Source organism: Myxocyprinus asiaticus, chromosome 1 (assembly GCF_019703515.2).
Source record: "Myxocyprinus asiaticus isolate MX2 ecotype Aquarium Trade chromosome 1, UBuf_Myxa_2, whole genome shotgun sequence".
Classification (NCBI taxonomy): domain Eukaryota; kingdom Metazoa; phylum Chordata; class Actinopteri; order Cypriniformes; family Catostomidae; genus Myxocyprinus; species Myxocyprinus asiaticus.
Genome location: NC_059344.1, coordinates 29,432,587 through 29,452,019, shown reverse-complemented (window position 1 = coordinate 29,452,019; position 19,433 = coordinate 29,432,587). Strand labels below are relative to the sequence as shown.

The 19,433-nt window shown below is 38.3% G+C and overlaps 1 protein-coding gene across 1 annotated transcript in view; it reads left to right on the top strand.

Moving 5' to 3' along the window:
• LOC127442875 (immunoglobulin superfamily DCC subclass member 3-like) overlaps nt 1-19,433 on the top strand; it is a 93,180-nt gene that overhangs the window by 62,820 nt on the left and 10,927 nt on the right. Inside the window, exons 3-7 of the mRNA XM_051701164.1 lie at nt 2,902-3,046; nt 3,186-3,316; nt 3,501-3,638; nt 9,165-9,323; nt 10,640-10,805. Of these exons, the coding sequence (XP_051557124.1) occupies nt 2,902-3,046; nt 3,186-3,316; nt 3,501-3,638; nt 9,165-9,323; nt 10,640-10,805 (739 nt within the window). The remainder of the gene's footprint in view (nt 1-2,901; nt 3,047-3,185; nt 3,317-3,500; nt 3,639-9,164; nt 9,324-10,639; nt 10,806-19,433) is intronic.

Here is a 19,433-nt window from a genome sequence, read left to right as displayed (position 1 = left end):
TCACACACACGCACGTTAAAGGGCTATGTAATTAGTAAATGAAACTGCGTAGAATTGTATTCTACATGTGCCACTGTCTATGCAAATGGTTTGTATGTATTGTTTTTCACTGATGGCTAATGTAGTGTTTCTTTGTTTTTATGTATGGTATATATGACCTCTCTCTCAGTGGATGCTGGTGTTTCTAACAGAGTCTGAGACTTTCTTTCTTCACCAGAACACATTTGAAGAAAAATAGAAAAATATCTCAGCTCAGTAGGTCCTTAAGATGCAAGTGGATGGTGATTGACTTTTTAAGCTCCAAAAATCACAGACATTCAGCATAAACATCATCTATACTAGTCCAGCTGTTAAATGAATGTCTTCTAAAGCGAAATGATCGCTTTTGGTGCGAAAAAAGATCAATATTTAAGTACTTTTTAACTATAATACCAACGCTTCCGGTAAGCTTCATGAGAGGGTGGAGATCACGCGGTCTCGTGTGACGTACAGGTTGCCATGTTACATATTCCTAGCATATATTCTCAACTCCTAAAGCAATCCATTAAACATTTTGATGAAAATGAGGCTGGACAGTGGATACTGGAGATTTCTGTTGTACACTTTACCAGATACTAGACAGCAATCATGAGGAGCCCATTAATACAATCTCTAATTAACTCTCTTCTCTCCAGATATCATTGATGTCACCATTAATGCTTTCCCTTGGACTAGACAGTATACTTAATAAAAATCTCAATATGGTATGATCTGGAGCTAGTGCAAACAAGTGCCAGAAACATTTATTTTCACACTGTAGTTTTGTCCTTGCTGTTGCACCCACTGTTTCAGAATACTGTATGTGAATACAGAAAACAGGCACATCAGTATTTGCTCTTCCGTGGTTGGCTATCAGGACCAGCACTTTGCGTACTCTTTCCTTCATTTTTTGGGAACAGAAAAAGTTATAGTATCATGTAATGTGTTAAGATGTTGACAAAGTCCAGAAACAGATTATTTGTCAGCAGATATTGGTCAGAACAGCTTGGGTTCAGATCTGAGAGGATGACTAAGCATCTGCTGTGAGCCTGAAAGCTGCCTTTCCCTCTTCATCGTTATTATCTGTAAACTGTGCTTTCTCTGGAGGGCCGAGATCAGGGTTCCCCAATTAGTTTTCACCAAGGACCATATTCTGTCAACAATACAAAGCCAAGGGTCACCGCCCTCGATGTTATGAAAAAGTGTTTGTGCTGCTGCTATTATTATTATTATTATATTATTATTACTATTACTATTGTTGTTTTGATTGTTTTTGTTAAAAGAGTCGTGACATAAATATCCTGATTTTTTTTTTATACATTCTTTTTCTCAGTATTAGTAGCCTGTTTTATTTATTAAAACATTTTGTTTGTATACAGAAAAACCAAACTACACAACTTTTCCTGCTGAAAATTAAAATAAAACAAAAACTGAATGAAATGATAATAATTTAAAAAAAATTCAGTGTATAATCTGGATTTCCATGTCCTCCATGCGAGTCAATTGTTCCTGCTCATCTCCAAAGGAGATCTACTCCCTGCACTTTCCCTAATTGCACATTCAATTATTAGACCTGTTAGCATTAATATTGTTATTGTTATTGTTCTTCCTTAGATTAATGGAGGTCAAACTGTACCTGTATTTATTGACATATACTCCCCATTCAATGAGAGAAGTGACAGCGACGGGCTGAAGCAACCTCTGATGTTAGTACTTTACTCTGCTGTACTAATCCTGAGACACTGATCAAGGTGTGCACTATCCTGGTTCTTGATGATATTCATTATAGAAAACGATGACTCACAGATGTAGGTGCAGCTTGTCTCCCTGAAATTATATAATTGAACCCTTTGTACTGCAAACATAAACCTGGTCTGTTTTTGAAAGTCTGCTTATGGTGTTTTGTCTTAATATACATTATTTAATGTATATCATATTCTCCTGGCATTAAAAATAGCAGCGAAATCAAAGTTGAGTGAGATTTCACCTAAATGAAATATGTCTGAACGACTAGTCGGTGTTGAGGAACCCATTGATTATTAGGCTCTGTTATGTTCACATGACGCCGATCGGGCACATTTCAGAGGGCAATATGGATGCTTAGCGCAGCACTTCAACATGGTAACTAAAGGGTAAAAATGATATAAGCATCTTATTGCACAAAACTACCAAAGTATGAAAAGAGATAAGAAAGGCTGCAATACAGAGAGGCACATAACCACTTATGCACAACGCAGAATGGCAAGCTTCGGTGTAAACAGGAGTGTGTTAGGGTGATCCTCGGATTTAACATCCGGTAGTGATCGCCTTGAAATGTATTGTTGACGTGGCACTTTGATGGCTGTAACAGCATCTGTGTTATTCATTAAAGAGAAACTTCTTGCAAAGGGCTTTACTGGGCTGATTGTTATTCACTGTTAAGCACTAAATTCATGCAAAAACACCCTTCGAGAAGTGTCATGTCTAATTAAATCCACCCCTAAAAATATTAATGTTAGTAGTGGACCCCACTAATCGACTAGTTGGTTGTTGGACGACTAGTCGCTTAGTCCACCACCCTGGCACATCCCTACTTTCTAGGTTATCCAGGATAGTCACTAGACCATTGCATGGGGGTTGGTAAGGTTTTTTAGGTCCCAAAGTCTCTATGATATTCTGAGAATGATATTTTGAGGTATCATTCATGTCTGTAGCACAAGCTGTGCAGATCAAGTTACACTAAGATTTAATTCTTAGGGTTAGGGTTTCGTTGAAATCACCAATTATGAGCAATAGTAATAATGATATCACTAAATAAATTATAGACAGAGCACTTCTTTGAGGATAGCTTGCAATTCTAAAAAACACACATTAAATAATCTCTCTCTGTCTCTTTTTCTTCAGCAATGGCAGATTTTCATGTGCAGCCACGTTCAGTGCGTGCAGAGTTGGGAGGCGTTGGCCGATTTCAATGTCAAATACATGGCCTGCCCGAGCCAGTCATCAGCTGGGAAAAAGATGGGCGACCCGTGGATACCTCTGATGACAGGTAACACTGTAAACACACACAGGCACACATACATTCATACACATTTGTCACATTTGATGGGCCCAGTGTCAATGGCACTTACACATGTCTCCCTCTCACTGTGGGTCTGTGTAATACTCTTACTGTCTTTTCTATGCAGGTATACTCTTTTGCCCACGGGTGTATTGCAGATAACGGGTGTACGCCCTGAGGACAGTGGGGTGTACTGCTGTGTTGCTCACAACAGTGCTGGAGTCAAACACAGTGCAGGAGCGCAGCTCACAGTCTCAGGTCTGCTCACTTACTCTCACTTTGCAGATATATTGTGCAATATACAGTAGATACAGGACCTTATTCCATCATACTTGCAATGATTTTCCCCAAAATGATTTTGATGCTTTCTTGTGTCTTTCCAAATCATGCATTTATTACTTTCTGTCTTTAACTGGCTCGTCCTCTTCCTCTCTTCCTGAAGGCTCCCAGACATCTGTTTACAAAGAACCTGTGATCCTAGTGGGCCCTGAAAACCTCACCCTCACTGTTCACCAGACCGCAATCTTGGAGTGTGTCGCCACGGGCTACCCTCGGCCAATCGTTTCATGGAGTAGACTGGGTAAGATTTATTTAGGTTCTAAATAACCCAAAGTAGTTATCTTCTCCAAGCAAGCACAAGACACATTTCAGCTCCAGGAGGAGGACTGCAGAAAGCTTTAATCTGCTCTACACCACAGCCTGACTATAAAACACCCAATCAACTGAATCAAAGAGAAAAATCTCCTCCATCGAGATAATACAAGTCCATATGATGCAAGTGAATGGTGAACAGACCTCTGAAGCTCCAAAAATCACATAAAGGAAACATTAAAGTAATCCATATGACCCCAGTGTTTAAATCCATTATCTTCAGAAGCAATATAATAGGTGTGGGTGAGAAACAGAACAATTTTTAAGTTATTTTTTACTCTAAATCTCCACTTTAACTTTCACTATCAGACGTGAAAGTTAAACTAAACAGACACCACATGTGACTTTCAGATGTAAAAGTTAAAGTGGAGATTTAGAGGACTTAAATTTGTATCTGTTTCTCACCTATTATATCCCTTTTGAAGAAATGGATTCAACCACTGGAGTCTTATGGATTACTTCTATGTTTTCTTATGTGATTTTTGGAGACACAAAGGTCTGATCACCATTCACTTGCATTGTGAGGACATACAGAGCTGAGAAATTCTTCTAAAAATCTTTGTTTGTGTTCTGCTGAAGAAAGAAAGTCATAAACATCTGGGATGGCATGAGGGTGAGTAAACCAGAGCATGTCAGGAGAGGCACGGAGAATGATGATGATAATTTTACAAGTAAAAAATATATATAATATAATATACAATAAAAATATATTGTGAAGTTAAAGGGAAATTAAAAGCTAAATAGACCAGAAATAGAGTACATGCATTTCATGCGAAAGCGCATTCATTCCTTCACTCTGCACAAAATTGGATAAGCGCTCTCAAACATAAACATAAACTTATGAAATCTTCCTGCTCTCGCTCAGAGAGTGCGTGTGCACACTGAAAACATGCCGTCACAAATCTATTATAACACCTATAGCTCTGTTCATTTGTACAAATGTTCTGTCTCTGTAGACCTGATATATCAAGGGAGAAACAATAACAGAGTTTAAAGAATCAATTTGCCATTTGGCCAGTAACTTTTTCAGGAACTGCAGCATAATACTGTACATGGTTAAATCCATATTTTAAGAAAGATATTCTGATGCTTGCTGATGATATAAGAGACGTGAGCAAATAAAACGACATTAAACCATCAACTAAGAACATCTGTTGTGACTCACGTCTACTTACGACTTTCACTTCAGTGGAAAACTTGGCTACACAAGTTTATGTCACAGTCTTGTATCTAATAAATGTGTGATATCAGAAACATTCATTATTCTGAAGGGCATTTTTAATAAATGGTCCTGGTGGGCTGGGGCACAATTTTTTAGTTTAAAATGTAAAGTATGTTTACATAGTAAATTTGGAATGAACCACCACATTCTCACACGGTTCTACACCTGCACTGTAGAGAGCATCCTGACTGGCTGCATCTCCGCCTGGTACGGCAATAGCACCGCCCACAACCGCAAAGCCCTGCAAAGGGTGGTGCGAACTGCCAGACACATCATCGGAGGTGAGTTTCCCTCCCTCCAGGAAATATATACCAGGTGGTGTGTGAAAAAAGCTCGGAGGATCATCAGAGACTCCAGCCACCCGAGCCATGGGCTGCTCTCACTGCTACCATCAGGCAGGCGGTATCACAGCATCAGGACCCGCACCAGCCGAATTCATGATAGCGTCTTCCCCCAAGCAGTCAGACTTTTGAACTCTTGATCTCTCACAATCAATATACATCAGCACTGCACTTTATTAATCTTATTATCTCACACTGGACTGTCATAATTATATCTCTCTTAACAACACACTGGCAACTGACTATCAACCAACAGCCTGAATGTCAATACAGTACAATACAACCTACTGTACATTTTATATATACTATATATACTATTTTTGTATTTTTATTGAATAATGTGTATCTATATTGTGTGTATTGTATACTGTACATTGTATGTTATTTGTATATTGTGTTGTGTAATTATGTGTATATTAGATTTTAAATTGTGTTGTGTAAATCTGATGTTTATTGTAAATTGGTATATGTCTCATCACTGTCACGACTACTGTGTTGATCGGAACTGCACCCAAGAATTTCACACACCATTGCACTTGTGTATATGGTTGTGTGACAATAAAAGTGATTTGATATGATTTAAATCAACCTTTTTTTTCTTCTTCAAAATATCAAGAAATTCCAGTTTTTCTTGATATGACCCCTTTAAAGAAAGCTGGCTGTTGCATTAAATTCATTTACACAAAAATCTACACAAGCCAAAAGGCTTAGAATGGTGATAGAAATACTCTATCATCCCTCTCCCTAAGACATGGATATTACAGATCAAATTGGCTGATACTGTACAGTGAGATTGGCTTCAGTGTGAAAAATAGCTCCTTTATTGGTAAGCGCGCTCCAAGTTCTAAAGCCATTCGTTTAAAAATGGTTCCAGACGATTTCGGTTATTGAATGCTGTTTGCCACACATCTGTCTTACTTATCTTAATAAGGATTAATGGAGATAAAAAGAGTGTTTCATCTTTACTTCTAAATTGGTGTTGTGGAGTGATGGAGTGCCGGTTTATGTGTTGGATTATGTCTGTGTTTACATGTGTGTATGTACCTCTTACATGCATGTATCAGATCTGTATTAAAATGAGCCATATGCACGTTGTGTAGATTTGTCATCCGTCAAATCTCATCTCGAGTCCTGTATATACCATTTCGGTGAGCAGGCCGAACTCTATATGTTTTGAGAGTACCATACCCTACTGCTTTGCGTTTATTCTACAATGCACACCCACCGCTTTCTCACCGTGACGACTCTCACATTCCAACTCAAGTCTGTCTCTCTCTCCCAGCTATTATCTAATGTGATTCTCCCATTCATAATGTAAATGATGGTGCCTCCCTGTAACCGCTGGTAATCAGATTGTGGGTATTGCCTTGCACAATGTTGCTGGAATTAACTGCTAACACAATGGGATTTTGGTGGATTAGATTACAGGGAGAGAGAATCAGGGCGAATCCCTGTAATGAATGTGATAGATCTCCATCAGTCAGTGATTAACGCCACACTGCATTTATTTCTCCTTATTGCTGCATTCAGTCTGCTTAAATGCTCACGACCATGCATGCATGCTCATTCACATGATGTGAAAACACTCTTACATGAAAGCACACACTTGGACACACATTCACTAGTTGTGAGCACCTCCCATTGGTGTGTTGTTCTTAAATTAAGCTAACTATTAGTACTACACCCGTACCATACCAATCCCTTTTAGACCCAGCTTTCACCTGGTATTAAGATGCGTTTTTGGTGATTGGATCACATGTGGTCAGCTCTAAATACAGGTCTAAGCGTGCTCTAAAACGTTTTGTGATCGGATCACAAAAACCACATACGTATGTGGTGAAAAACAAATCTAAAACATCACATTTGAGGTGTAAATGCTAATCCATCCTGTATGTGTCCCGGCAGCAGCGAAGCGTCTCCCCTCACCTGTCAATCAACCGCTGCACTGGAACAAGAGTTTAAACTTTGCCGGTTATGAATGGTTTAAGAAAATGTTTACACACACAAGCATGAGAACTTCACAGATCATCTTCAGCACGAACATCTACAGCTCAGGTTAATACAACTAATCCACTAAAATAACGGACAATTCTGCTCAAAATGTTGATTTTGTGCTTCGATTAAATTTCAGCTGCCTCAGGGAGAAATAGCGTGCTGTTTTTTTCACAATTTCTTCAACTTTTCTGACTTTGTTGTAGTTTATTATCATGCAAGAACACACTGACGTAGTAACTGATGTATGTCATCATGAAACAGTCCTTCCCCTCCAAATCCGATCACAAGTGGTCACAGGAGACGCATCTTAATACCAGGTGGAAACAGGGACTTTTTTGTCATTAATAATTGTAATTATTTTTTTCTTGTTTTCCAGTAAAAATATCTAAATATTTTAAAACAATATATAATATGTAATTTTAAGTCTTGTTTTCAAAGAAATCCGACAAAATTACATTTATTTTTCTTATCCAATTGGCAAATAGTTTTTTCTTGTTTTAAAAAAAAAAATATCTCATGCAATTTTGCAAGTCAAGGAAATTTATCTTGTTTTAAGAATGTTTAGGTATTTTTTACTGGAAAACAAGACAAAAATAATGACAAAAATGTTTTGCAGTGTTTTTATTTAAGGCTGTATTTTGGACATTTTGCCCTTTTTTATGCAAAGTGGACCATTCCCATATCTTGGTTGGAAGAGGTTTTACTTTATTTCGAGACCATTTTTAGAGAAACACTGAAAAATCCACCTATAACCAGTTTAAGGTGGTAGCTGGTTTTACATGGTTTCTAGCTCGTCTGAGTTAGTCATTTATAGGCATTATGTGGTCCAAGCTGGTCTAGATGGTTCATTAGCTGGACTTCTAGCTGGTGGACGGGGTTTTGACTTGATGGACCATTTTGGTCAAGCTGGTTAGAGCTTGTAAAACCATGGGCCAGTAAAAAGCAGCTACCATGTTCCAGAATCCATCTTGACCACTTGCAGACAGATGAATGCTGTTATCATTAACTGTTGTGCTGAAAGAGAAGTGGAGATGTTTCTGCCCCTTAAAGCCTGACTGATCCAGCCAACAGATGCCAGTCAGTTATATCTGGCCAAACACCCCACTTGAGCATCGTGTCTAATGTCATTTTGTCAGGCAGATTAATAAACAGAATGAAAGACCTGAGTGGCCAGTGAAATGAGTGGAAGAAGTGATTAGAGGGATTGTTAATTTTTATTAGCAGCTTTTCTTCACTCCGCAATTAAAACTGCAAGTGAGTGCAGTGTTCCACACCGAGTTCATTTTGCAGTAGCTTCTGTGATTCAGTGCTGCTCTTGAGAACATTCAGAGAGGCCATCACACACTAGTATGTGTTCTACACATGTATGAGACATGTCAATGGTAACAGAATTCTCCTGTGTCAGTCGTTCATGGGTCGCCTCCCATGTCCAAAGCCCCCATGTCTAGGAGCCTTGCTTCATCTGCGATCAGTGTTCATATAAGTTCATCATTCTCTCTCTCTCTCTCTCTCTCTCTCTCTCTCTCTCTCTCTCTCTCTCTGTGTGTGTGTGTGTGTGTGTGTGACTTTATCTATCTCTTAAGACGTTTCTCGCCCCAGGGCAGAAAAATGGATAGCACTTTGTGCTTTCATAATTAGTCACATTTAACAAGAGCTGTTAAATTCTGAGACACAACACATGCTGTTTTGCACTTACATAATACACTTCTGTGGCTCTGTAAACTTCTTTTTTAGTTCTGTGTGGCAGTGAATGATTTAAAGGCTGGTTAATCACATGCTACTCTGTATCTCTCTATTCCCATCTGTCTCTTTATTTATCTTAAAATGTATCCTTATAACCTCATTCTTCATCCGTCAGCCTTTGTCAACAGTCTTCATCCATTCATCTCTCTTTCAGATGGCCGTCCAATCGGAGTTGAGGGTATCCAGGTACTAGGAACAGGAAACCTGATGATCTCTGATGTCAGAGTTCAGCACTCTGGCGTTTACGTCTGTGCGGCCAACAAACCAGGAACCCGTGTGCGCCGAACTGCTCAGGGACGCCTCGTTGTGCAAGGTGAGCTAATGGCCATCTCTATTCAGAAATGGAGGATTAACAATGGTGATAATTTGGACATGACCAGGAGTGTGTGAATAGTTAATAGTTCGGTAAGTGTTGTTGTGATTTGACATAATTACAGTATATAAACATGCAACTTGATCTGAACTAACATTGTGAAACTGACTTTGAAGGTAGTGGCTGAAGCTCAGGGGTGTAAACTGTGATGAGCAGCACTGCACAGTAGATGTAGCAGAGAATTGATATGATCTTAGTGGCCAGATGGTGTAGCAGTCTTTTGCTCACTGTAGTACACTTCATTTACCTCAGAGATAGAGAGAGGTGGCTTAAACAAAAAGAATGGAAAAAATGGGAAGAGGAAAAAATGAGAAAGGGAGAGCCCAAGAGAAAAATACATGTGAGAGAGAGAAAGAGAACAATAGATAAGAGAAGAAGGCTGGAATACAGGAGAGAGCCAGAGCCTTTCAACACTTGCCGATTTACGGCCTTTAATAATTAAAGCCATCGCACACTGAGCGCAAGTGTGGGTGTATCTAATGATAGGAATGTGGATATGAATGATGTGAAGGTAATTTAAATGGGCACAAACAGTTGCTAATCAGTCAGAAATCTCACATTTTCGCTGATTAAATGTGGCCTAATTAAGCAGTAAGAGTCTATTGGATTAGCCGCAGCTCTGTGTCAGTTGGCAGTAATACAACATGGCTGAGGGAGTAGGGGGAACTCTGGTGAGGTTGGGGGGAGTAGAGAGTAAAGTTTGGAGGTCCAAGCTTGCTGCATATCCCTTCCCAGCCCCCCGCATCTGTTCTGTAGCACTTCATCTATTTTAATTTTCTCACTGTGTCATTTATGGATTCTCAGTTTCCTCCTCTGGCCCCGTGAAATCTGTTTTTGCCCTGCTCTAATTGAGTTAATCTGAAGCTTTCTCCAAGTTTATTTCTGTTACCACCCACTGTTGTCACAATACGTTCATTATAAATGTGATGAAGCCAAAGCCATGTAGTGAGACACTTTCTCTTTCACTTCATGGGGGCATTGTGTGTGCTGGGGTTTTTGTCTACATATATTTCTATTGCCATTGTGAAGGTGTTAGCATATGTGACATATGGAAATAGAATAGAACAGGATGAAATTGGGGATATAAGTGGAAAAGACATTATTAGGGGAAACAAAGCTCATTTACAAGTCACCCAGTAAATTTTTATATTTTCCAACACAAGAAGGGTGTCAGGATTTCAAACACTGGTGACCTTTTTTCATTTGATGATCTCTTGGGTATTATTGACTGTAACTTTCTTGGTTTTTCCCTACAGCCCCAGCAGAGTTTGTGCAACCCCCTCAGTCCATTGCCCGCCCGGTGGGTACCACTGCCATCTTCAACTGTCTGGCTCAGGGTGAGCCTGTCCCTCAGATCACCTGGCTGAAAAATGGACAGATCCTTGAACCTGACAGACATGTCAAACTCAGGAACAACAACAGGTGAGATTTTATTGTATGATAACCAACTGTTGTGTGCATTTTTTCATTTCCCTTTTTGATTTGTAACTAGTAGCCCCTAATAAACATGCAAAAAAAAAATGTATGTCCTCATTTGGGGACAGCGGGACTAAGTTGTGATATTTTAAATAATAGCAACCTATAGAAAGTGAGTTTTTTTATTTTTATCAAACTGTTTATTATTACCCAGAGTGTTGACTTTTTGTGGCACAAGTGTGAATAATTGAGTGTTTTACTGAATGTGTGACCACGTTCTGATTTGAGACTGAATTTGGTCACATTGCGATTTATTTACATCTGCAGGCATTAATTATAAAGTGATTCTGAGACCTACGGGATAATAGGAAGTTGTAATATGTAAAGCACATACTTTTGGAGCAAGGAGGGGAAAAAATGTATTCACAAACCATAAAAGAAATCAATATACAGAGGCAAAATCACTGTAACAGTCTCATATTTTAAAGAGTAACTTGCCTACGTTTTCCAATTCATCATTCAGAGTCTCTTCAACTGTTATTGAGGACATAAATGAAAATAAATGATTTCATTAAATTACAAAATATGTCTTAAGATATTCCGAATATTTTTTACTATGTAGGCCTATACAGGAATATTTCGATAGCTGTGGAATAAAGCATTAACAAGAATATGGACCTTGATCATACAAAGATGCATATTTAAATGTAGTCAATGAAGTATATTGACAGACACCGGTAAAGCATCCATGGCTGCTTTTTTTTTTTTTAGAGGACCTTGCCAACTGCACATGATGAATGGATAACTCTTTCACATATACTTTATATTGCATTCTGTACCACTATAAAAGGATATTTGTGGGTGCTCTGTAGGTGGAGTTCAAGATGATGTGTGATAAATAAAGTGGGATGATCTAGAAATAGTTATATCGTTTTTATTTGTAGGGACTTATTATATATTTCTCTGCAATTTTTACCTTAAAGGTGCTATATGTAATATTTTTTCTGTACTAAATCAGAAAATTACCATAATATATCATTAGAGAATTAAGAAACATGCTAAGTTGAAATACTGGCTTCTCCGATAACAATGCTACAGCCAGTATATTATACTTTGAAGTTTCCATTCCGGGCCGGAATTTCTGTTTATGTTTTGACCTGTGTGATCCCGCCCACTGCCCATTGCCCACTGCCCACTCACCAATAGTATTTAGACACCACCGGGTTGCCAGATTTGAACAAGTTTGCAGGCAAACAACACTGCGTGCTGCAGCCATGGAAGCCAGCAAACGCACTGGATCAGTGATAACAGATTCTACCCGACCTAAAAACCCTCACCATCAGTCTAAAAACCACCATGATCAGAGGTGTAGTAAAACAAGGATAATATTGGAGATGCCTTTGGAAGATGGAGACAGCTTAAAGCCCAGAAATCCTTTAAAACGGATGCTGAGTTGGCTAATTTGCATGTCAACATTCTGGCAACCCGCATGAGCTTCGAGTCTGGGGCGTGGAAGCAACTCTCCAATATTTTGAATTTGGACTGCAGTACCCATTTCAAACGCTTGTTGTCAATCTTACATATAACACCTTTAAAAAGCCTGATCTAACCCTTTTAATTAGTTTTGTTGGTGTAACACAATATATTCAGGTTGAATAGTGATATTTAATAATAGTTTTAGCTTGAATAAAACCATTTGATTTAGAAATTACCACATTAAGCACATTTATTTTGGTTTACATTTTTTCGTTGTAGGAACATTGAGGAAAGGAAATTACTGTGCGTTCACTTTTTGAATGATGACCCTTGAACATTTTGTATCATTAAGTGTGATTTTTAACTTGAACACAGATCCTTGTGCAGGCTGAGATTTCTACACTTATAATGGCCACACTTGGGACTAGGTACAGACCTAATTTTTATCTTGAGTGATAGTGTGTTGATAAGTGTAAAATACATGTCGATCTATTTCAAAGTTATATTTTAAAGTTATATAAGGGATGCAGTCCGGAAAGGAAGCAGAATTAATTTTGTCTATATGAATACATATATTTCTATTCATTGGCTCCTATGTTATGGGGTTAATCATTTGTACAGTGTCATTTATTGCATTTAGAGTCAGGTGTCCTACACCTTTATAGCTTACACAGGGGTTTACTGTATTGCTGTAGGAGATGGTTATTTGTGTCACTGAGAGCAGTTGTCATGTCCATGATTGTCCTCTTCCAGCTGGAGTGTTATGACGGCCATTAGGACGCCACTAGTTGAGGTCAGTTAGACAAATGTCAGAGGAGAATACATATCATCCCGTGTGTCTCTGTTCTATGATGGGTCATGTCTGCTGTGAAGACACCTTCGGTTTAACTGTTTGGCTATTTATTTATTTTCCTCTGCTGTTTTGGTTATGATCATATCTTTGGAAATGGATTCTGACGTGATTCCATGTCTATTGCTATAAATGTTTTATTGCCAGGGATTTTGTTGTGGTTAAAGAGCATGTTTACAGTTAAAATTTATAACAGTAAAGATAGAGAGAAAATTTAATTGGTAGAAGAAATCAACTGGGAAAGACTTGGAGTAGACAAGTGGGCTGGAACACATGCGATGTGAGAAGAATGAAAGAAACAGGTAGAGAGAGAGAGAGAGCGCAGTAGTGGATAAGTTGGAATCTCTGAATCTGAACAACACCATTAACTAATTGAGTGAGACCATTCCTCTTATTTGTTAGTTTTTATTTACATCATAGACTAATGTGTGTCAACATTTGAACATAGCAACATAACATTTCTGATGTGTGTGGGGGTTGGTGTGTTGTTGCAATCCAATGGTGTTCTGAGTGGTTGCTAGAAGGTTGCTTGCTGCCCATAATCAAAAGAGGCCACCTCCAAGTCTCAGGTCCCTAGATATAGCTCTGGTTTCTTCATTTAAAGTAAGTCTATGGATCTTATTCACATTAGGGCCATCTTGAATTTTTCACAGGAAAGACACAGAGGCTGTGAGGAATAGACTTACATTCTCTTCAATGGGTTATAGTGTTTTGGACTGATCTGCTGAAGAAACATCAGGGGGAAAAAAACATCTTTCCAAGAAATTTTAGTAGACAAAATGTCTTGGAAACATGGGTTGTGTAAAAAAATAAGATGTGATGTAGGAGCTTTATACAGCTTTATACAGTGCATGTCATTGAAAAGAATATAAGTCTGTCCCTCACAGCCTCATTTTTATTCACATCAAAAATCAAACATGGCACTACTGTGAATAAGGTCAATAGAATGGTTTTGCCTGTTTTATCACCCACCAAGTGATCACTCAGAAAAAAGTCTGATCACTCAGAAAAGTAATTACAGTAGCACCACTAATGGTTGTTTTTAAAACAGTTTCCAAAACTCTCCAGCCTCTCCTTTGCCCCTGTCTCCCTTCATTGTTCAGGCAAGGTAGTCCTGCCCCAAATTTGCCAGACATGTTGGACTGCTTAAACAAAGCAATGTTTTAAAAGCATAACTTGACTAACTCTTGAGCAAGTCAACCTTCAAACTGAGATAGGAGAACACTTTTTTACACTGAAAAATTACACACATCAAGTTTAAGCTGCTACTGCATATTGTAAGGCTGCTTTTTATTTTATAGGACATCTCTGCAGTCATTAATTTTTGAGGGGAAAAAACATCAGAAAGGATTTAAAGGTGCACTTTTAACAGTAAAATGTTTTACTCCTAAAGAAATGAATTGTAATTTTGAAACACGTGTATAAAAACATGACCACTCACTCACATGAGATCAGGACTCTAGTGTCAGTAACTTTATAAAAGCTGTTTTATTCTACATGGTGCAGGGGCGCCCTCATGGGGGCTGCTATTTTAGAATCAGCTAAATACTACTAGCTTAATCTCAGTAACCTTCTTGTTATTGAACACTTTCACTCTTGGATTAAATTAATCATGGCTGACTGTGAATAGTGAATTCCAGTAATGGCATCTGTAACTGAAATCTATTGATTTTGAATGATGCTGCATCCCCACCACTAGGTGTCACTGTAAGTCCAAGATGACACAAACAAAAAGTTACTGAGTGCACCTTTATAGCAGCCTTTTTACTTTGTTTTTTACTAGTTTGTGTATGAGTATCTGTGTGGGCTAGGGGGTTAGGGAGTGGGGTGGGCAGGATATTCTGCCTAACATCACTGATATGTCAAACCTGCTTCCTCCCAGAGAGATAGAGAGAGACAGGGAGATGCTGACCTTCAAGAGATTCGGACAAGGAAAGCGAGAGAGAATTGATTGTACATTAAACAAACTTGCACGTGCACACATTAATCACAACACATGTGTATATAGGCAGCCTCCCCCAAGCATAATGATATATACTCACACTGACATGCACACTCAACATGTGCAAACTCATCAGCTTGTCCTCTTGCCCTCCCCTCTCCTATATACATGTGCATGCACTCATTTACCTTCACACAGATACATATCAACTTTAACCAGGCTCTGGATTGTCTGGAAGCAGGAGTTTAAGTGATTGTAAATGGGCTTCCTTTCTGCTAGTGTAATGTTGGATTTTAACGTAGTGCTTTTCTTGTGTGCGTGTGTGCTTTCAGGTAAATGCAAAAGCACGTGCAGTTCATCTGTGAGTTCATCTGCCCATCCGTGTTGATTAGGAGTGTAAAAATCCATCAATGTATCGTAATGCATCAATCTGACAATTTAAATTCAAAGCGTCAATTCCTAATAACATTAGTAAATGCATCTGGTATCATGAACTAACAATGAACAATATTTTATTACAGCATTTTTTAAATTTGGTTAATGTTAATTTATGAAAATACAATTGTTCATTGTTATTTCATGTTATTTCAAAATGTATTAACTAATGTTAACGTGTACAACTTTTCATGAAAAAAAATTATTAGTATGTGCTGACAATAAAACTAACCAAAATTAATGTGCGCTGTTAAAGTATTATTCATCGTTAGTTTATGTTAACTAATGTACAGTAGATAACTAAAGTTAAAGGGCTAGTTCACCCTCATGCCATCCCAGTTGTGTTTGACTTTCTTTCTTCTGCAGAACACAAAGATTTTTAAAAGAATATCTCAGCTCTGTTGGTCTTTAAATTGCAAGTGAATGGTGATCAGACATTGAAAGCTCCAAAAATCACATAAAGGCAGCATAAAAGTAATTTCTAAGACTCCAGTGGTTAAATTCATGTCTTCAGAAGTGATATGATAAGTGCGGGTGAGAAACAGATTCAAATTTCAGTTCTTTTTCACTACACATCTCCACTTTCACATTCTTTTCGGTGAAAGTGAAATTGGAGATTTATAGTAAAAAAAAGGACTTAAATATTAATCTGTTTCTCACCCGCACTTATTTCACTTCTGAAGACATGTATTTAACCACTGGAGTCTTAAGGATTGCTTTTATATGGCCTTGATGTGCTTTTTGGAGCTTTAGTGATCTGGCCACCATTCACTTGCATTGTAAAGACCTACAGATCTGAGATATTCTTCTGAAAATCTTTGTTTGTGTTCAGCAGAAGAAAGGAAGTTTACATATCTGAGATAGCATGAAGGTGAGTAAATGATGAGAGAATTTTCAGTTTTGGGTAAACTTATTGTAGTGTAAAATTGCTAAATTACATATTGTAAGTTGTTTACTGGTAACGTGTGTGCTCTCTGTATCGGTGCAGGTTTACAGACATGTGTTTGAGTGCCGCAGTCAGACTGGAGGTTGTGCGGTTCAATAGCTGCAGGAGCACATCGGGGTCATTGCCTACTCCATAAACATAAAACACTATTACAACAGTAATCAAAAAGACACATTGACCCGCAGTCAAATCACGCAGCACTGACCTGCTCTTACAGCGCTCTGAAGGACTTTGGAGGTGATTCTATATGCATTTCACATGTCCCATATACATGCATAAATAATTTATATGGTAGATGTGTTGACATTATAACTATGGATATTTGTTTGATAATGGTGATCTTGTGGTTTTGTGGTTTGATACATCACCCTTCAAAGAGGGCTTCACTCTCCAGTGGGCTTTTTCCCTGGTCCGGTCTCGAGTTTGACCTGTTCTTTCATTGCTGAAATGTGGCTCTGACCATGGAGAGGAAAGTTTAGAACTGACTTCTTACATTTTTGGTCATTATCATTTTAGAGAGAATGTGTGGAGAATGTTTTGCAGCAGAGTTGACACAGCTAAGTAGACAAAAACAAAGCACTCATTCTTTTTTTGTCACTTCTTGAACTCCAATACATGCCTCTTGCGGGCACTGGCCTTGACCTCTGACCTTTCCTGTAATCAGTCATTTCCACAAGGCTTTTACTAAGTGAAGAGACAGCTAAGCAGCCCTGCTTCAAATGCCTTTCCTACCTAACACTTACCTTACCCACCCCCTTCTCAACTTTCCCTCTCTCTCTCTCTCTCTCTCTCCTCTAGAGGGCTGAGAATAAGGGTGAGCACCCAATTCAAGAGTGCTGCTCTGTGAGGACAATGCAGACATGCTCTCAGTGTGCTGAATAGCAGCCCTCCTGTCTCAGGATGTTCTCTGTCAATCCAAGGAGAGGCTTTAATGTATGGACAGATAGAGTGTGCAGATGGTCCAAGCAGACTGTGTGCTTTTCCTCTTTAAACATCAGTATTCTGGACAACAATGAAGTACTTTTGTAGTAAGCACAACAGTTTTGAAAGTTATGTGTGGATCTTTAAAGAGACAATGACGGATGAAAAAAATTTATTTGTTTTTGACTAAGTTTGACTAAATGAACTTAAAGTCAACATGAAATCAGAATTGACCCTACTTACTTTCTTAATGCATGTTTCTGGTCTTACTGTGCATGATTCATCACTGGACATTACTAGTAAAAAAAAAAAATGTCATCATAATCTTTGATTAAAATTGAATAACTTGCTGTACCTCTGAAACTTTCCTTTTCAGATGGCTCTTACTTTATAACACCTCTCCTCTAACCATCTGGCTTTGTTCTTGTATTTGCACTTTTCATGATCCTGTCAATTTCCATGGATAGAAAAAAAAGTCCCATGGTACAATTTTTCTCATTAAATATCCTGTTTCACTTGGAAATATGGTGATTATAGAAGTTAAATGGGTTGTGAACGATGTTTCACATTGAATTTAAAGCTTTTTTAATTATTTATTTTAGCTTGTCTGTGCCACTAGCGGCACCATACAGAATTGGCAAAATTAATGACTGTTTTCAAAGAGGTTTCCCAAACACTGCCCCATCTGCCATTATTTTGACAATCAAGTAGTTCCAAGATCTGCCTCAGTGTTTTCTGATTTGGTACATGTGGGCTGGTCAGATTCTTTTTTTTGTTTTTTTTTGTTTTTTTTTTTAATTTTATTTTTTTTTTTTTTACAGTTTTTTGGACAAATCAAAAGTGTTATTTCACAAAACATCTATTTCAGTGATGTATCTGTCAAGTAGTATGGACATTGTATCTGTGGTATTTCAAAAATTGCTTACACAGCCACACTTATAACGCGACACCCATGAGCCCAGTTTCAGTGTTAAACCTATAAATATTTTCAAGAATGCGCAATAGTAAGCATGTGCATTTTGTCTACAAGTTCAGTGACAGAGATTAAGAGCTGTTTGACAACAGACTGCTCGCTGTTACACATGCTGTCACACATGCTGTCACAGATTCTAGCTCACTCATTCCCCATGCTGTGTGTTTTTACTGGGCAGAACTGACACACTGTGCTGTCTAGATGATTGTACAGAGATTATAACAGTGTTTGACCCACTGTTCATCAGAGTGCGGGGATAAAGTTATGACACAGGCCTGAAAATAGACAGATTGGCCCAGAGAGCATGGGGTTGGTGGATGAATGTCTTCAGCTGGTGTTGAATTTCATAAACAGCAGGCTTTCTGTTGGGAGGTCTCTGTGTGTGGGCTATGTAAAGTGAAAATAGACAGGAGATGCCATCCAACCCTGTTCACACTGCTGTCCCATCATGACCCACTCATTAACTATGACATCCAATAAATTCCACCCTCTGTTTGCATAGAAGAATTTGTATTTTAAAAAGCACTATCCAAATAAAAATGAATTTGATTGAATTGAATGAATATTTTACAGGTGCCCACAGATCTGATTGAAAACACTTCATAAGCGCTTTTCCACTATTGGGCCAGTTCGAGCCAGGGCTATCAGCTGGGGCCAATAGCCTCATACCTCGAGCCGCAAGACCAAAATCCATTGACATTCAAATGTTTAAAAAGCTTTTAAAGATGTGCCTAGCCATGCAGACACCTGAGCATCAGCAATGCAATACTTCAAATTAAACATTCACTAGCAAATATAACATGAAAAATTTAAAGGCATCCTTTTTCACAAATTATCAGAGCAAGTGCCATGAACATGTGATACAGTACATGCAGTGCACAGTACAGTACATGACCTCTATACTACAGTACTGTGCTGTAAAGAACACACATCATTGGCAATGTTGTTTAAAATATTTAATTGCATGATTTTTATAGTCAGTCACAGACTTTGAAAATGCTGAAATAAGATTCTCTCTCTCTCTCTCTCTCTCTCTCTCGCTCTCTCTCTCTCTCTCTCTCTCTCTCTCTCTCTCTCTCTCTATATATATA